Source organism: Labeo rohita, chromosome 23 (assembly GCF_022985175.1).
Source record: "Labeo rohita strain BAU-BD-2019 chromosome 23, IGBB_LRoh.1.0, whole genome shotgun sequence".
In the NCBI taxonomy this organism is placed as follows: Eukaryota; Metazoa; Chordata; class Actinopteri; order Cypriniformes; family Cyprinidae; genus Labeo; species Labeo rohita.
In genome coordinates, this window is record NC_066891.1 from 13,877,137 (window position 1) to 13,896,150 (window position 19,014).

A 19,014-nucleotide genomic window follows, 5' to 3' on the forward strand; every position below is an offset into this window, starting at 1 on the left:
ATTCATGTTTATCTCATACTACAACTAGTAATGTAAAGAGGAACATCGGTTGACGTGCTGCTTGAACTGAGGCGCTACAGCGATCTGTCACGACACATTCAAGAGAAACAAAACGGTATTTATTGTTTGAATTTCTTAAAAAATGACAACATTTGTAAGCTGAGACTTTGTTTTACCTGTAGTAACCTGCTCTATCTTGTCTGTTGGCGTTGTCAATGTATTTTTGTGTGGTAACGAAGGGAGGCGGGAAGGATTAATTGCTTATAAAATTCAACCACTTGTGGCATTATTTCACACTCTGATGTGCTCATCGAACTACCAATGAAGAGACATTCACTGACTTTAAATGATTATACTTAGCTAAACTTTAACAGTCATTTTAAGTTACAAAAAATCTTTACAAAAGACTTGGAGCACAAAACAGTATCTAATTTTCATGTAAACATAGACTATATAACAAGAGCGTGCTTACAGAGCCCTATGGTGAGGTTTGAAGATCTTTCAGGCGACTCTGGTTTCTCTTCAGTCAGATCTTGAATAAGACGACACTATTGGAAAGAGTGCAGAAAGGCAAAGAGTGACAGAACACCTTGGTGTAGCGATCGCCTTTTCATTACTTTAAATTCAAATGCTACATGAACATAAATGTGCATTTAAATCCAGACATCCTAGTCACTCAGCAATCCTCAAATCGAAGAGGAAGAGCTGACTGAATTACCTTAACAAATCCATCTATATTGTATAATAATGCGTCCACGATGTTTGGAACCAGTTCTGCTCACATTAGTGAGGTTTAAAATTGCTTTTACAGTGAATTACACAAACATTCTCTTGCCTGAGACAAAATATCACTGCTTTTGTCTTAGCTATTTACACACGAAATAATGTCAATCCCACTAATCTAAACAGGACATCTATGCATGCAGATTTATGGCAGAAATAGTTCAATGAAAATGCCTGAAACAGTATGACTCAATGAAAATGTAGTACTTTGGAAGTACTAAACTCAAGTTCTGAAAATGACACGACGGGGATAAAATGAAGTGCTTCTATCAGGTAAAAGCTCAAAGTTAGGGTATAACAAACTATTTGTATTTTGTGTGTTTATTTTATATGAATGATGGTGTGAATGTGCTTCTTTTAAAGAAACACGTTAAACAGTTTAAACAATACAACAGTTTGAAGCAGACTCAAAGAGGGATCCAAATTCCCGAAGGATTTATAAAGCTTTTAGTCGTGAATGAACATCCACCTAAACCAAGGTTCAAAGGAATGATTCCTTCATTTTTGGAGATAGAAAAAAGAACATTGCATTTATACAGACACGAATGGTGGAAATGGAAGAGCCAAACTGTAAACTCTCGGAAAACACACACACACACACACACCACGCACAACTGAATAATGTCGACTGTAAGCAGAATGTAAAGAAATCGTTTGCAAAATGCTAATAATATAATACACGTGTCACATCTCTGAAAAATCAAAGAAAATAAACTGAAATGAATGTGTGAGATTTAAACCCTGTGAAACTGGAAAGCATGCAGAAGTCCACTTCTAGTGTAGTTCACTCTTAGTAGACTAGAAACGACAGAGGTGCCCCTGAGCGGCGTTAGCCACCTGATCTCGCTCCCTATACCGGGCGGTACAGAGCGCAGGTCCTCAACAGGAAGTCCTCTTCTTACCCTCATTCATAGTCTTTGGGAAGGGGTGTCTCGATTGCCTTTGGAAGTGTGTGTGATTCTCCCTACAGCAAACTCGGTTGGTATGTAGGAGGTGTGTGAGGATGAGGTGTGTGAAATGATCAATGTCGCGTCAGGGATCCAAAGTTGTCCTGGCAGTGTTTATAAGGCTTGTGTTTTGAGCTCAATCGGCTCCCCCCGGGTCTCCTGCTGGGCTTCGGCCTCAGGAGGTCGGTTGCCTTTGAGCACAGCCAGCCGCTCGGACAGGCCGCGCATCCGGGGAAAGAGCAAAAAGTCGTAGAGCAGAGCGCCCATAGCACCGCCGATCATAGGGCCCACCCAGTACACCTACCAGAAAGTGAGAGAGAACTTTGTTACATTTAGGAAATAGTTAGTAAAAGGTTACTTCATCTGAATACAAGAGAAATATGCCTCACCCAGTGGTTAATAAAGTTCCTAAAAAGCACAGCAGGGGCAAAAGACCTGGCAGGGTTCATTCCAGCTCCAGTGTAGTACATCTGCAATGAGATTCATGTCAAGTCAAGTCAAATTGATTTGATTATTTTGTAAAATGGGACTGGCTTCTGGTGTTGTTTACTTCCAGCTATTTTTAGCATTTTTCTGCTTGATATTGCAAACTGATGTGTCTTACCATATTTTCTTTATGTATTATCTTAATTATGAACACTGGTTTGTAGTGCAAACTGTTTTACCATTTACTACGCATTGTTATTCATCTCATTATTTCCCTATAGTGGTTAACAAACTGGAAGTCTTGGCCATAGGCTTACTTCCATATTAAAGAATAAGGTGGATAGTGCTTTTCACAGTAGTTTCAAAGCAGCTTTACAGATAATAATGATTTAAATGTTTTTAATATCTTAATATGCCTCATAATCACATTTAGCAGATTAGAGCTGGTTGATAATATAGTATAATTTTGGCGATGACACATCCGCCTTATTTTTCCCGTAAGAGTGGGCAAGGCCATTTGTAAATTTTATGGGTCTGGCTTTCGGTCTCATCCGTGTCCACCAATTTTTAGCTGTACAAAACATCTTGTTTTGCTGCTTGATATTACTGGTGTGTCTTACCATAGTATTTTAATGTGTTATCTTAATTATGAACACAATGGTTTGTAGTGCAAACAGTTTGATCGTTTTCTGCACATTGGTAAGGCCCGTTCACACCAAGAATTATAACTATGGCCCTGTTTATACTTGGTATTAAGATGTGTTTTGGTCGATCGGATCACAAGTGGACAATGAAGACACATAGGTGTTCACACCTTGTGTTTTAATCCGTCTCTTCTGTCCACTTTCGACCACTTCTGACCACATTACCCCATGTGGTGCTGATTACATCAAGAGGAAGGTAAACAGGTCGGATCCCTCTGTCAGCATCAAAACAGGAGCTGGAGGGCTAAAGTTATCGTGCTCTTGTACTTACTGCCACTAGTGTTATTAGCAAACATGCTGCACAAAGTTTTGTTTAGGCATATGTATGGGCTTTTTCAGATATTTCAGAGCAATGGAAGACATAAGCTCAGACAAATTTTAAACGTTCGCAAAATTAGACAAAAGAGAAAATGTGGAGAGCAGCCGCTTTAGTTTCGTTTCATTACGGCCCGTCAAAGTTTAAATCCCATCTGATTAGCGCCAGTCCTTGTACGTCTTGCAGTGAATACATATTAGGTCAGTAGGCAGAGAGTAGGCAGTCTTTAGCAGCTGTGAACGCATTCAACCACATGCTTGTCTATACAACAACAGCAATCCGATCGAATGTGTTTTCGACCACCTCTGGATGTGGTCGAAAGTGGACAAGCTCAAAACGTTTTACACCCCGTTTACAGCTGTAGTTAGCATTGTCCACTTGTGATCAGATTGGCGAAAACGCATGTTAATACCAGGTGTAAAAAGGGCCTATAAGTACAACGATAACTGTATTTGTGTCCACACCAGTGAACTGTTTTTGTTACATTGTACACAATCTCAACCAGCGCATCTAAACAACGAATGTAGCGTAAACTTTCTGGGCCCAAGTTTTCTCTTAAAACCTATTCACACAGCTGCTGAAACAAACTTACTAAGGAATAGAGAAGTCTTAAGCTAAGAGTAAGGGTGGGGTTGATTTTGTTGCTGTGGATGATGTCATGCTTACTAACTTACTAACAGTGATTGGCTCTGTCAGAGGGGTCTTTGTCAGAGATTTATTCAGAGAAGTATTGTAGAGTTGGTTTAAAAATAATAATTAGCAGATGTGCATATAAACAGCCTTTTCTATATTTCCTGATAGTAAGACATGCAAACAAAAGGCGGAAAACCAAAAGCCAAACAAGATGAGTAGGGAAACGTGTGAAAATAAATGCAGTGTGTTTCTAAAATGTTTATGTTCCGAGGCAGATTGCCATTTTAGCCCTGCTGAAAAAAAAAATCACCACAGACCATCACAGAATTTTTAATTATTTTACTGGTTATAATGGGAATTGTACTAGTAGTTTTAATGGTAACTGAAATGGTGCCTGTTGGTCTTTACTGGTAATTGGTCATCTTCTGTTGTTGGCTTGTTAAAACCACTAAATCTAAATGGAACATGTTCCAAAACACACTACAGGAAGCCATTTTTAATGGTTTTAATTGTTAAAAGTTAATGTTTGTAATGTTCGTAATTGGTATTTGTAGTAGAAACCAATAAAATTTCTGTGCTGCTGGTTTGTATTGGGTTTTTTTTTTTTTCAGCATGGAGGATAGTTTGATTTGGTCCTAGTGACTTAAGAGTCCTCTTTCTACTTCTAACTACTAACGTTTCACAGATTTAGGAGCTAGTTTTAGCGCTAAAACGCTTTGTGGAATACTCTTAGGGCAAAAAAATCCTAAATTTAGGATTGACACGCCCATTGTTTTTAAGATTTTTTCCTAAATCGGCAAGTTATGGGCTACTTTTAGCCTTAAGATGTTTGTGAATACAGGCCCTGATCTCTAACATCCTTTCTACTGCAGCTTCAAAAGAGGCAAGACAGTGTTGTCCAAACTAACACTGAATTCCTGAAGTAATTTTATGTTTCTCTGTTTGAATCTTGCTTGCTATTTCAAAATCAAGTCCTTTTCATTTGAATAAAGTCTGATTAGCTGTCAGTGTTTTATCCTTCATCAGCTGTAAAAAAAAAAAAAAAAAAAAAAAAATTCATTCTGAAAGTGATCCCAACGATATCATTCCTCTGTAGTATCATTATATCGTTCTTGGTGTGAACTCTGCTATTCTCTTAAATTTGAGACGATTTTTAGAACACTATCTTTATAGTTATAGTTATCGTTTTTGGTGTAAACGGGTCTTTATTCTTTTTGTCATTTCCCTACAAAGGCTAATGAACCGGAAGTCTCGCACATTCACCGATTTTGTGTTGAAAAATAAGTTGAATGCATTTTACAATACTGTATGTATAAAGATCAAGTTGAACATATGTATATATCCAAATGTATGTAAAGAGCCAGGCAATTCTATAGTTAAATATAGTTTGCAATAAATAAATGATCACAAAAGATGCTTTCTGATATATGTAAGTATTCATATAACCGGTAGTGTCAGTGATCTTCAAGTGGTGGGTTTTGATCCAAAAATGGTACCGATAAAATCACATTTAATATTATAAATGTAAAATTAAATAGGCTTATTAACTTTTACAAGGGAGAAAATGTTCAAAGATGTCTTCAAACAAACAGTATTTATCTGTTACTAGAAAAGATAGTTCACCCAAAAAATGTAATTCTGTCATCATTTATTCACCAACATGTTGTTCCAAACCTGAATGACTTTCTAACTTATGTAGAATAAAAAAAGAGATTTTGAACAATATTCACCTATTTTTGTTCATACAATGGAAGTAACAAAACAACACTGGACTCCATTGACTTTAATTGTATGCACAAACGAGATTTTTTTAATATCTCCTCTGTGTTACACAGAATAAAGTCAAACAGGTTTAGAATAACTTAAGGGTGAATAAATGAGAAAGAAATATCCATTTTAGATGAATTATCAACTTAAAACCAGTAATTACTAAAATAATATTTGTGTGTAGTGTTTGTTCCACATTTCATATGTAGAATTTTGCTGCAGTGTTTATTTGTAAGAGTTTTTGTTGACATTTTAGTGCTGTTTTGCATTGTAAAATGTGGGCCGTTATGCAAAACCAATTGAGAACCGCAGATTTTAAGACTGAATTTCAGTCCTTGTGAATGGGCTCTTACCCCCAGCAGGTGGCCCACAAGCACAGAGAAGCCAATGGACAGGGCAGCAGACCCAAGTCGTCCATTTCGCCTCTCATCTGTCACAGCGAAGACCACAACCACAAGTTGCAGAGTCAGGAATATCTCGATGGTGGTGGCCATTCCCATACTGATGCCTGGCTGAAGCTGAAAGCACATATACACATACACTTTACGAAAAACTATCAACCCTGACGTTAAAAAAATAGCTCTTCCAATGATGTTTTGACATCTCTATGGTTTCAAACAATCAGTCTGAATCACAGGCATTATTTCAACAAATGAACTCACTAAATCAAACACACCCTCTTACCGTGTTCAAGCCAAGATTGCCTCTCATATTGCTTGGCGTGACCCCATACAGCACGGCGGCTCCAGCTAGCGCTCCCAAGCACTGAGCACAGATGTAGAAGAAAGCACGAAACAGTGACATCTGGGAGCCAATCAGGTAGGCAAACGTGACAGCCGGGTTGATGTGGCCACCGCTGATGTGGCCGATGGACTGGATGAGTGTGGCAGCTGCAAGACCGAAGCAGAAGGCAACTTGGAGCACGTTGTGCGGTCCGGTGGTCCAACGCAGAGCTGATCCCAGCCCGAAAAACACAAAGAACATGGTGCCATAGAACTCGGCAAACACAGCCCGCCAAAAAGACATGGACCGGAACTCCCACATGGCTGCGAAAACTCAAAGGCGATGCCAAAAAATGGAGGGATATGAGTGTGAGAGGGAGAAGAACCTCCAAAGGAACCAAAAATAGCTTCTGGATGTGTTCCCTTTGTTTTCTTGTGGATGGACACAAAAAACAAAGGCGTAAAAACTATGGAAAACGAAGCATAAATGCTTCTATAACCTACGGAGTTTGCGTGAAGAGCAGCTCTTCTTCACAAGTCTGAAATCATCTGTCCCGTTGATTTCTAACGTGTGGTTTTTGTCATAAAACCTCAAGTGTGAAACTGACAGGTGAGCTCTGCATCTATGTGAAAGTTCTAGATGATGATTAATAAAAGAACACGGACAGACAAATGATGAGCATGTCCTGCAGACATTCAACCTCTCTGATGGGACAGCGAGAGGCCAGAGGGGTATTTATAACGACTGTGACCCTCAATGACACTAATCCGTTGGCAGAATTGTGGGAGGGGGCTGTGGACAATACAACAAATAAAAAAAAATTCTCAACCCTTTTCTGTCCTGCTTTTCCTTTCAGCTTACGGTCTCCACTCTAAAGCTTAAAATACTGTCTGCAAATGTGCATTTAATGTGTGTTAAAATGGTAGTTGTATCTTGGTGGGAAATGTCACTTTTGCCGTTTTTTTTATTATCATTAAACTAACAACAAAAATATGTTTTCTCACACTGGAGGAGAGAGGTCATAAAAAGATGATAGGGAAATAGTGTATAAATCAGACATGGGAACATGATGACATTTCGAGGAATGGCCCCTGAGGGAATCTGTCCCATCCCAGCTCATGGTAGGGAACAGTGTTTAGGAACGGCCTCTTCTCTGTCCCCAGCTACAACACTAGAGCCTCTAAAAGGGTCTAGTGCCCTTCACAGTGTGGATTAAGTGCTGACACAAAGAAACAATACCTCTCATACAACAGAAGGAGGCCTCACACGGATGTAACGTATCATAACTGACACTCCACATGCACAGGACAGAAAGTGTATGGGTTTTTAGTAACAACATAAAAAAAAATGAAAGAATGAAACTAAATAATATACAGTATATGTGCGTGCATGAGCAATGCATTAAATGTAAATAATATAATAAAATATAATAGTAGGTAGATGATTTTATTCAAAGCAAAATAAAGTAAATTTAAAACATACAATGCAATGTAAAAGCTTATTATTATTATTACTATTATTATATATTTTTTTAAATTATACCATATAGATACTACATATTTATAAATTATTACTAAATACATAAATAATATTTCATCTATTATATATATAGACACACACATATATACACAATGCATTATTATATAATATAATATAATATATAATAATGGCAGGCAGTTGCTTTTATCCAAAGAATTAAATGTGAAGTGCATATTATTTTATTATTATTGTTATTAATATTAATATTATTATTTTTTAGAATAAATATATATTTTATATTATTACTACATATTTATATTTATAACTAAATATATAAATAATATTTAATCTATTATATATATACACACACATACACATGCACAATGCACAAACAGAATAGAATAGAATAGAATTATTAATATATCATATAATAGTAGGCAGATGCTTTTATCCAAAGCAAAATACATTAAATTTAAAACACAATATAAAGTTATTATTATTATTATTATTATTATTATTATATTTTTTATTGTTATAGGTTTTATATTTTTATATAAACACTACATATTTATAATTTATTATTACTAAATATATAAATAATATTTAGTCCATTATACACACATATGCACAATGCATAATAATATAATATAATATAATATTATATTATATAATAGTAAGTAGATGCTTTTATCCAAAGCAAAATAATAATTTAAAAAAAAATTTGTATAATTATATATTTTTATATTTATATATAAATACTAAATATTTATTATTAATGTATGTGTGTGTATATACACACACACACACACACACACACACATGCAAAATGCATTAATAATATAATTAATATTATATTATATTATTTAATAATAGGCAAATGCCGTTATCCAAAGCAAAATATATTACATTTAAAACATAGAATCCAATGTAAAGTGCTTATTATTATTATTATTATTATTGTTGTTGTTGTTGTTGTTATTATATTTTATATATTTTAATATAAATATTACATATTACTGACTATATATAGTAGTATTTAATCTATTATACACACACATATACACGTGCACAATGCATACATAATATAATATAATATCATATAATATAATAGTAGTAAGGAGATGCTTTTATCCAAAGCAAAATAGTAATAATTATTATTTAATAATTATATATTTTTATATTTGTGTATAAATACTAGATATTTATAATTTATTATTACTATAGATATAAATCATTTTTAATCTATTATACGCACACACACACACATACACATGCATTAATATAATATAATATAATATAATAGTAGGCAGATGACGTTATCCAAAGCAAAATATTACATTTAAAACATAGAATACAATGTACAGTGCTTATTATTAATATTATTATTATTATTATTATTATTATTATAAAGATTTGGAAAAGAACATCTGTCAAATTCATAAATGTAAATATAATTGGTGATGTAATATTTACAATGTTGTTAATTAGTTGTTTGGATTTTGATATGTTAGATAGATTAGTTACATTATTGTGTACACACTGTGCAGCTATATCACTTTGCTTGTGATCTGTAATATTTGCCTTGTCATCAACACATCTAGAGAATCCCACACAAACCACATGCTTATAATACCATTTCCACTCTAACTGCATGAAAGAGTGACTTTTCCAGAGCACACAATAAGGGTTTTGCCATAGCACCCCGTACCCTGGTCAGGTCAGAGCCAGTTGGTTCTGCGCAGAACTGATTAGGCAGAGTTTTACATTGTGTGTGCTGGCAGGACTGCTGGCCTGAGGCCCAATAAAGCTCTGGAAAATCCATGTTTGGAGGCAGGAGGTGATAGAGGGGTGGGGGCAACACTGAGCCTCTTCTCTGTGCAATCACGGTGAGCTATAGACTAGTGAAAGGATACTGCTTCGCTAGTGTTTTTTGCTGTTTCATTTGGGATGAAACAAAATGCTGGCAGCAACAGTTTCTGTTGCCTTCTTTGATTAAAATTTTTATGGTGCGGTTGGGTCGTTGTCTCAAATGATAGCAGCTTTTATATATGCAAACAGCGCTACGGCATAAGTGGTCCTTTGCAGAACAGCAGCTTGATAACTAGTCTAAAAGATAAACCATGTCAAACACTTTAAGTTTGTTTAGTCAAGAATTTTAGGTTTTTCTATACTAATTCCAGGCATAAAAACAATCCCAGATAATAACATCGAATTGAAAGTAAGAATCTTTTCAGTGATCGTACTTCACCTTAAATTTAAGGTAGGGCACTTCCTAAATAAACTAGGTATCAAATGTCTGTCACGGATCACTTTAGTGTCATTTTTGGCAAGAAAACTAACCAGGCCAGATGCATTTGCTTTGGAAGCAGGTGTTTCTAGTTGAGTTACGAGTCACGGTAGTTCTGCAAGGCCGGTTCAGAGTTGGTTAACTTTGTGTACATTCATTGTGTGCAGGATTACTCCACGCCACTGCCTGCTCATGTGTTCATAAGCCACCTTTTGTCGCACAGGAGAGATAGCTTAAAACCGCTTGCGTGAGGATTTTTCTATTACCTCTAGCACAGACTGCTGACACCAACACAAACCTCCCCGACCTCCCGTACTGCCACTGTCTTAAACAAAATGCTAGCTCAGGGATATTAACCCTCTAAAATATTCCAGGCCTTACAGATAAACTCTTGATCAAAACATACTCCAGATGCCATTCATTCATCCTTACAACTTTATATATACACACACACACAAAAACAACCTTCTCTACACTATTAAAGTCACCTTTTGGAGCTCCCCAGATACCATACCCTCTGGAAACCCAAAAATGTAAAGCTTATTGAGAAACCCATTTTTCTGCACTCTAGAACCTCAGGGCTGAAAACTAAGTGTTCAGTGGAACCCTTACCTCAAACCATCAGGACGATTAGGAAACTGGTGCTGGAATTTGTGGACTCTTTACACCTAAATGTGATAGAACAAAGGAGTGCATTTGGTAAAGAAAGAGTCATTCCTTTCATTCTGAGATGAATATTTGGTTAATGTTGAATAGTGACTGTTTTCAATGTGTGAGCAAAACCTCAAATAACTCTGTGGTGTGAAAAAGTTGACTTTTGGTTTAGTAAAACCACGTTAACCCCAAACTAACCGCAGTTTAACCTTAGTATTTGTAGTGAAACTGTAGTTATACAAATAGTATAGTCAATCGACAAAAACGTGGTTACTACACTTCACTATAATGAAAGCATGGTTAATTTTCTTAAGGGATTCTTAAAAGTAATTTGAAAAGTGATGACGGGGTGACCAGATGTTCTCGTTTTCCCGGTTTTTGCTGTTGTGTCTCCGACTGCAGCTTTCCCCGGAAATGTCACCGTTTTACAGCACGTTCAAAACAATGATTACTACTATGACTACTGTGAAAAAGCTGGACCAGAGCAGAGCTTTATTATCATCCATTATGAAAACACATGCCGTTATTGGTTGTCACTTACTAACTATACGTGTTAAATCAAAGTAATATTAGTTGTGTGCACTTTATCCACCTCTTGTCCCTTAAGCGTGGATGCCGCCATTTGTAAATTTTAGGAGTCTGGCTTCCGGTCTCATTTGCCTCCGGCTTCTTTTAGGTGTACAAAACCACTTGTTTTGCTACTTGATACTACCAACTGCTGTGTCTTATCATATTATTTCAATGTATTATCTTAAATATGAACACAATGGTTTGAAATGCAAACAGTTTGACCGTTTACTGTTATTCTTACCGTTATTTCCCTGGCGGGTTATGAATCGGACGTCTCACACATTACTTACCCACTGAAAAATAAGGTGGATAAACAACATATGTATGGATATAAAGGCATGATAACGTTGCGGGATTGTTTTGCACACAGTATTAAACAATCCTGAAACTTCCGCCATCACAACCCCGATATGAATAATGAAAAAATAAACACAAAACAATACAACTGCACAAGTACATTTGCAGAAAGCACATACTTTGTGGTCAATAAGCCTGATTAGTGATAGTGAAGATCCATTTCCAAAAGCATAAACGTAAAATAACTTGGAAAAAATAATTTGACAAATTGCAATTACTTCATACAGTTTGTCAAGATCTTAAATAAGGTCAGAAACAATGCAATAGTTAATATTTACTTTTCAAAGTGCGATTTTTGGTGAATTGTAGGCCTATTAATGAACTAAGTTGGATCCTCAAACATAATTATGACATTAATATATGGAAACGACAACAATTATTTATTTATTTATTTTTTGTAGATAATCACAAAACTCTATAATTATACTGTACTTTCCAAAGAGGCATTTAACTGACTGTTAGCTTTTAAACACATGCTGTCCCATCGAATGTGGTATCACTTCTCGAAAACGCAAAGTGCAAATTCATTCTTGCAAGTCTTGTTTAGCAGACATTGAACAATAGCGTCATCTTGTGGCTGTTCTCTTCCCATGAGCAAGGACACAATGTTCCAGAACTTATACAACCTGCTTTTTTAGGAATGCACCTACAAATGTTGTCCTGTCTTCGATTTGATAAATCTAGATTTCTTACTTTAATATCAGTTTTAAAAGTGTTCACGATAAATCTCGTATCGAGAATGTGAAATCAGGTGTTAAAACATAATGTAAAATAGAAAAGCTGGGTAACAATTTTTAAAATTTAATTTTAACAGAGTAGAAAAGGTTTAAATTAAAAAAGATAAATAAAAAAAGTGTGCTACTAATTTGATAAAACACAAATATTATCTGAAATGCCACACACTACTGCAAATTATCCTCTCTGTACAAATACAGGACAAAGAATTCATAGTGTTGTTTAGAGACAGTTTATTAGAAATATGTAGACAAAAACCTCACTGCGTTTAACAAACTGAAATTTATAAACCTGAATTGACAGGTCACAACATTTTCATCTTTTAGTCACACCTGCATTGATATTAAGAGTGCAAACACAAATTGGTCATCTATTGATAAGTTACCCTTTGTTCTGTACAGCGGTGAGGCATATGCTTCTTTTAATCACTTCTCTTTACATATATGGAAGAAACCAGTGTACAATTGCCTGCTACACATCTAAGTGTGATACAAAACAACAAATACTAACTGCCAACCTGAAATAATTCCATAAAGCAGCGTGTACAGACAGGACTATGTACTTTGAACATGTTGGATTAACACGTAAACCTATCTGAGGGGCAAAACTGCAGCTAAAACACATAAAACAGGGGGTTCATCTGTGGATCAGTGCAAGGGCTTTGAATATGCCATTCTGATTTCAAATGCAGCAAAAATCAAATGTCTTGGCTGGCATTTGCAACGAAGTGGTGCCCAAAGACAATGCTTCCTTTGCTCACACGCGAGGAAATCAGAGCCTCAACAAACAAACAAACTAAATAATAAGAATTAAATAAAATTTACAGTTTGAACGAGAGGGAGAAGGCAGAATATGTTCATAAAGTCGTTCATGTCCTTTTTCCATTACTACAAATTACAATGTATACGTTACATGATGCAATAACCCCACTGACATTGAGGAAAAAGCCCAAGACTGTAAAAGCCATTGAGTAAACAGACCATAAATGGTGTCCACAATACATCATTGAGAGCTCGTAATCGTCCATGCAGAACAGAAAAGTAAAGAGTGTATTGTCGAGGGGCTGACGTTGCCATCAACACAACAGTAAAAATTCATCCCTTGCGACTTTCTGCAGAAAGACCTCGAAAAACAGTTTCAAAACCGATGCAGTTTTTAAATGGCTACCAACTCAAACTTAGTCTCTCTCTTCATTTAAGTGTTAAGTGAAAATTCTTGATTTTTCTGCATGACAGCTTGCTGCTCCTTTACTCAAGGTCTGGCATTTCTGGGGAAAAAAAAAAAAGTTTATATATTTCAGTATAATATTCTATATTTTACTTTTAAATAATATACGGATCAAGGGTTGTCTGTTGTTTTTAATACTGTTCATTATTACTATAAAAAGTTATAACAGCTAACATATATACTTCTCATACAGTTGAAGTCAAAAGTTTACATACACCTTGCAGAATCTGCAAAATGTTAATTATTTTATCAAATACAAGAGGGATCATACAAAATGTTTTTTTTTTTTTTTTTTTTTTTTTGCTTAGTACTGACCTGAAAAATATATTTCACATAAAATATGTTTACATATAGTCTACAAGAGCAAATAATAGTTGAATTTATAAATCCACAACTGTGTGTTTTGTTTTGGGTTTTTTTTTAGTAAAAGTTGTTTGAGTCCCTGGTTTGTCCTGAACAGTTAAACTGCCTTCTGTTCTTCAAAAAAAAAAAATCCTTCAGCTCCGACAAATTCTTTGGTTTTTCAGCATTTTTGTGTATTTGAACCCTTTCCAAAAATGACTGTATGATTTTGAGATCCATCTTTTCACACTGAGGACAACTGAGGGACTCATATGCAACTATTACAGAAGGTTCAAACGCTCACTGATGCTTCATGAACAAAACACTTTTCCCTCCTTCTTCAAAAAGCACAGCTGTGGGTCATTCAGGTAGCAACAGTTTTAAGAATAAAGTGTATGTAAACTTTTGAACGGGGTCATTTTTATAAATTATTATAGCGATTTCTCTTGTGGCCTATGTGTGTGTCTTATGTGAAATATCTTATTCAAGTCAGTACTACTGACTTGAACCAACATGCTTTTTGTATGATCCCTCTTATTTTGGTAAAATAACATTTTGCAGATTCTGCAAGGTGTATGTAAACTTTGTTTACCTCAACTGTATATATATCGATTTTCAAAATAATACAATGAACACAAACTTACTTTCGTCATCACTATCTGCAGACTCTTCCTGGAATTTAAAATAAAACCAGTCAAAAACAGTCAAACTAATAGGTGCCTATAGAAATGCTAATATTACAGCAAAAATAACTATTTTTCTTCAGGCCAATTTAACAACATTATGGCTTGAATACTTCTCTCACATCATCTGCACCATCCACATCTGGTAGGTCATCTTCCCCACCCATGTTGTTCATCATCTTTAACAAAAAACAAATGAACAGGATTTATTTATTAACGATTAATTTAAAGAATATTTATATATAATATTTTAAGAGTGATATATGTAGACACAAACCTCTGAAAAACGGTCAAAACTGGACAATTCTTCATCTGAGTCATCCTCCCAGTCCTTCCAGTTATTGAAGTCAACACTGAGCCAATTAAGCTGCACAAAGAACATTAAGAAACATTAACATGTGTGATCTTATTATTAAATGAAGTTACATGTTAAAGGAAAAGTTCACTTCCAGAACCAAAATTTCCCAAATTAATCATCTCCATCCAAAATGTTCACGTCTTTCTTTCTTCAGCTGCGAAGAAATTTTTTTTTTTTTTTTTGGGAAAACAAATTTTTCTCCATATAGTGGACTTTAATGGGAATCAACAAGTTCAAAGGTCCAAATTGCAGTTTCAACAAAGCTTCAAAGGGCTCTACGTGATCCCAGCCAAGGAATAAGGTTCTTATCTAACAAAACTTTTTTTCCGTCCGATTCATAACCCGCCAGGGAAATAACGGTAAGAATAACAGTAAACGGTCAAACTGTTTGCATTTCAAACCATTGTGTTCATATTTAAGATAATACATTGAAATAATAAAAAGTATATAAACTAAAATTTATATACTTTTTAATCACAAATGCCCATCTTGCACTAGCTCTGTGATGTGCATCTACAACGTCACGCGTTGTGTAATCACATTGGAAAGGTCAGGCATGGTTAGTTTTTCGTCTGTGTACGTCGGCTCTCCATCTTATTTTATCCTCCAGCTTTAAAAATCGTCCGACATTGTTGTTTTACCTTTTTTAGTAAAGGGCGTTTGACTTTCTTTGCATGTTCGCTTTGTAAACACTTCTGTCCGTACACGTGCATGATTATGTAATGCATGAGGTCGATCTAGTGCGAGATGAGCATTTGTGGCTAAAAAGTATATAAATTAGTATTTTTCTTTGAAAATGACAGATTGTTTTGCTAGATAAGACCTTTTTTCTGCTGGGATCAGTAGAGCCCTTTGAAGCTGCACTGAAACTGCACTTTGGACCTTCAACCCGTTGGCCAACATTGAAGTCCACTATATGGACACAAATCCTGGAATGTTTCCTCAAAAACCTTCATTTCTTTTCGACTAAAGAAATAAAGATTGGATGACTTTATTGGATGACATGGGGGTGAGTAAATTGTAGGAAATGTTCATTTTGGAAGTGAACTGTTTAAACAAACCAAACTCTGACCTTCGTTTTTTCTTTTGTTAACCTTGGCCAAGACTTGCCAGGTTCTGCTTTTCGTAGACAGCAAAACACAGACCTGTCTGTGCGTTTGTGTTTAGACTCCTGCAAAAGAATAACAGTTTTACGTAACACGCAGTAACAGATGAGCCATGCAGACTGAGCTCGTATAACCTGAATTAGAACAGAAACCATCAGGTGGTGTACTCACATTTGGGTCAATGGACTCAAATAGTTCTACTTCATTATGGTGTTTCACGTTATCTGTCCCTCCAAGACAACTAAAGCAAAAAAATTCAGAATGAATTACTTTAGTACTATATTGCATTTTAAGAGGCAAGCATTAACATTTACAGACACATTAAACATTAGTTCATGGCAGTACTCTGAACAATCATATTTTGTAATGACAATAGGATGATGACTGAATTTTGCAGCTGAGCATAAACACTTAACGATGACCAGAATAAAGTACCTGAAATCAAGCTTTGTTTTGTCAAATTTAACTTGGACATCTTTGCTGTCTTCTATACAGAATTCAATGAAGACGGCCTCCCGTCTGTCATACCACTTGGCAGTTGCTGGCTGCCTGTAAAATGAATGGAATTAAGATATTAGAAAATATCTGGAATTGAAACATATTTGAAGAAGCATGCTGAACTTCACAAAAGGTCATACTACACTTCAATATGACATTTAAATAAAGACATTTAGTTCCAATAGGGTACATGGTGAACTAAGCAACCAGCTAAGTGCATTTGTTAAAAGGCGAACTCCTGAAGTCCACACTAAAACCGCAGCTCTAAATTAAGATGTGCGAGCAGGAGGCCCTGGCGGGGGTGGAGCAACAATGACGTTACTGTGGCAACCAGTTTGTATCGATTGGCAGGTTCATGCATGGCCTCTTAGCAAACTACTTTGGGCTTCACCTATATAATAAACACAATGGCAGAACCAAGCCCTAGCAATAAGGAAGTGATTGAATAATAGTAATAATAATAATTAATATTTAATCTTGTACTGTTTTTTTAAATGCATGACCACTAGCTAAGGATTGCAGGGATAGGCTAGCAATACTCACAAGCCCATACATACTTGATTACTAATACTTGTCGTAATACCTCCAAAAGTTTGGGATCGGTAAGATGTGAATGTTTTTGAAAGGAGTCTACCTATGATCAAAAATATAGTAAAACAGTAATATTGTTCAATAGTATTCTTTCTATGTTATTATTTGTTAAAATATAGTTTATGGCAAAGCTGAATTTTCAGCATCATTCCTCTAGTCTTCAGTGTCACATGACCCTTTAGAAATAATTCTAATGTTCTGATTTGCTGCTTAAGAGAAATATTATTGTCAATGTTGAAAATTGTTGTTGTACTGCTTAATATTTTTGCAAAAGCAAAGTTCAAATGATTTAAAACAAATCTTTTGTAACACTGTCTTTACAGTCACTTTTTATTAATTTAATGCATTCTTGCCATTGATCTGTGTAATATAGATAGATAATATAAATCAGTGATTCTTGCTGAATAAAGAGATTAATTAAAAAAAAAAAAAAAAAAGCTTTCTGACCCCAAACTTTTGAATGTGTGTATGTCATACAAATAAATGTAATTTACTATACTGAGAGTTAAATGGTGGTTAATTTGATCATACCATTTAACATGTAAAGCTGTTGCAATGCACGTTTAGTTCAGATTTGCTGTATTACTAGCCATTTTGAAATTCTAATCATTATTAATTCCCACTGCAAACTTGTACTATGCTAAATCAGCAAATTTAGGTTGGACTAAGATGGTCTCTCTTCCTAGCTAACATGATGCTCAGGTGGTTTAGCTTGAAGGCTGGGTGGTCACCCAGTATAATAAACAGTGATCCAAACCCTTTAAAAAAAAAACATCCAACATACCCTTTAGTTGACCAACTGGCCACCAAACTGAGCATCAGCTAGTGTACTAGCTAGGTTTTAAGACCACCTTACACCAGCAAACCAACTTAGGCTGGATTAAGCATGTGTTTTTTTTTCCTGCAGGGAACACCCTGCACGCCTTGATCTGTGTAAGGCTTAAATCAAGGTCGCAAATATTGCTAGTACATTCTACAGTAATGCAGATGAAAGCTTAAATAAAAATTAATTATGCAATAGTAAACTGAGAAGCAGCTCTGATGTTAGCTGTGCAGAAACTACAGGCCTAAACTATCTAGCTGCTAAAGAGCTAGCTAAGCTCTGCTGTGGGAACAATGTGCGCTATTTTCACCACCGATTACAAACAGACGTTTTTCTGTGCAATTTAAAACATTCTTTCCGAGAACGACTGATATGCTCTTAAATGTCTATATCTAATGACAGCCGTGTGTGAGAAAATCTGATGTTTCCCTGATAGAGGTTATGGACACACTTGCTAACTAGCTAGTAAGTTATAGTGCATCATTACCACTGCCAGTCAAACTCACATGTCGATATCTTTTCAGTTTTCACCAAAATCTGCGTTGCCACTCGCGTCCTCTCGCCCGTGGTACTGTTTTGAATTTATACTGTCAATTCAAGGCAAATGCATAAAGACGGAAGCTAGCTGTTTATGCGCCGCTCTCTCTGTCAACCTGCACTGGATCCGCGCGTGTCTACTCACTGGCGCGCAGTGACGCATCATCTCAACGTTTCTAGCGACTTCTGCTGCGCGCTCCGCGCCATGCGCGCACCCCGAGCAAATGCGTCTCCATAGTAACGCAAACCTCGCTCCGCCTCGACTGTACAGGATGTCAGCTGATGAAGGACCATAAAATCATAATGTGAAATGTTTTTCACTTTTTTTCTTGTACTATCTTTTCTTTAAGACGAAGTAAATAAATAAATTGTATAAATTAAATAAAATAATTGAACACAAAAAGAAATATAATCATCTATCTATCTATCTATCTATCTATCTACTTTATGGGTATGATGATTTGCCTA

At 35.6% G+C, this 19,014-nt stretch overlaps 2 protein-coding genes across 2 annotated transcripts; both read right to left on the reverse strand.

The window, feature by feature from the left end:
* Window positions 1–1,214: 1,214 nt before the first annotated feature.
* mipa (major intrinsic protein of lens fiber a) lies at window positions 1,215–7,022 on the reverse strand. The gene is made up of 4 exons (XM_051097486.1): window positions 6,261–7,022; window positions 5,930–6,094; window positions 2,120–2,200; window positions 1,215–2,030 (listed from the first exon to the last, which is right to left on the reverse strand). Exons 1-4 carry the CDS (start codon window positions 6,618–6,620, stop codon window positions 1,845–1,847), a joined length of 792 nt encoding a protein of 263 aa, XP_050953443.1. The 5' UTR covers window positions 6,621–7,022; the 3' UTR covers window positions 1,215–1,844.
* Window positions 7,023–12,597: 5,575 nt separating this feature from the next.
* ptges3a (prostaglandin E synthase 3a (cytosolic)) lies at window positions 12,598–18,715 on the reverse strand. Its single transcript, XM_051097150.1, has 8 exons — window positions 18,516–18,715; window positions 16,533–16,646; window positions 16,269–16,338; window positions 16,064–16,162; window positions 14,911–15,000; window positions 14,756–14,812; window positions 14,595–14,622; window positions 12,598–13,648 (listed from the first exon to the last, which is right to left on the reverse strand). Coding segments are annotated over exons 1-8 (480 nt in total). The 5' UTR covers window positions 18,518–18,715; the 3' UTR covers window positions 12,598–13,628.
* Between the last annotated feature and the right edge of the window lie 299 nt (window positions 18,716–19,014).

Bases quoted from the DNA above. Each gene is read 5' to 3' on its own strand.
- mipa (XM_051097486.1), bottom strand. From the start codon at position 6,620: ATGTGGGAGTTCCGGTCCATGTCTTTTTGGCGGGCTGTGTTTGCCGAG. The intron at 6,095-6,260 runs GTAAGAGGGTGT...ATGTGCTTTCAG, and splicing joins GCAATCTTGGCTTGAACACG to CTTCAGCCAGGCATCAGTAT. The intron at 2,201-5,929 runs GTAAGAGCCCAT...ATCTCATTGCAG, and splicing joins TTGTGGGCCACCTGCTGGGG to ATGTACTACACTGGAGCTGG.
- ptges3a (XM_051097150.1), bottom strand. The intron at 14,813-14,910 runs GTTTGTGTCTAC...TTTTTGTTAAAG, and splicing joins GTTTTGACCGTTTTTCAGAG to ATGATGAACAACATGGGTGG. The intron at 13,649-14,594 runs GTAAGTTTGTGT...TTTTTTCCCCAG, and splicing joins TGCAGATAGTGATGACGAAA to AAATGCCAGACCTTGAGTAA.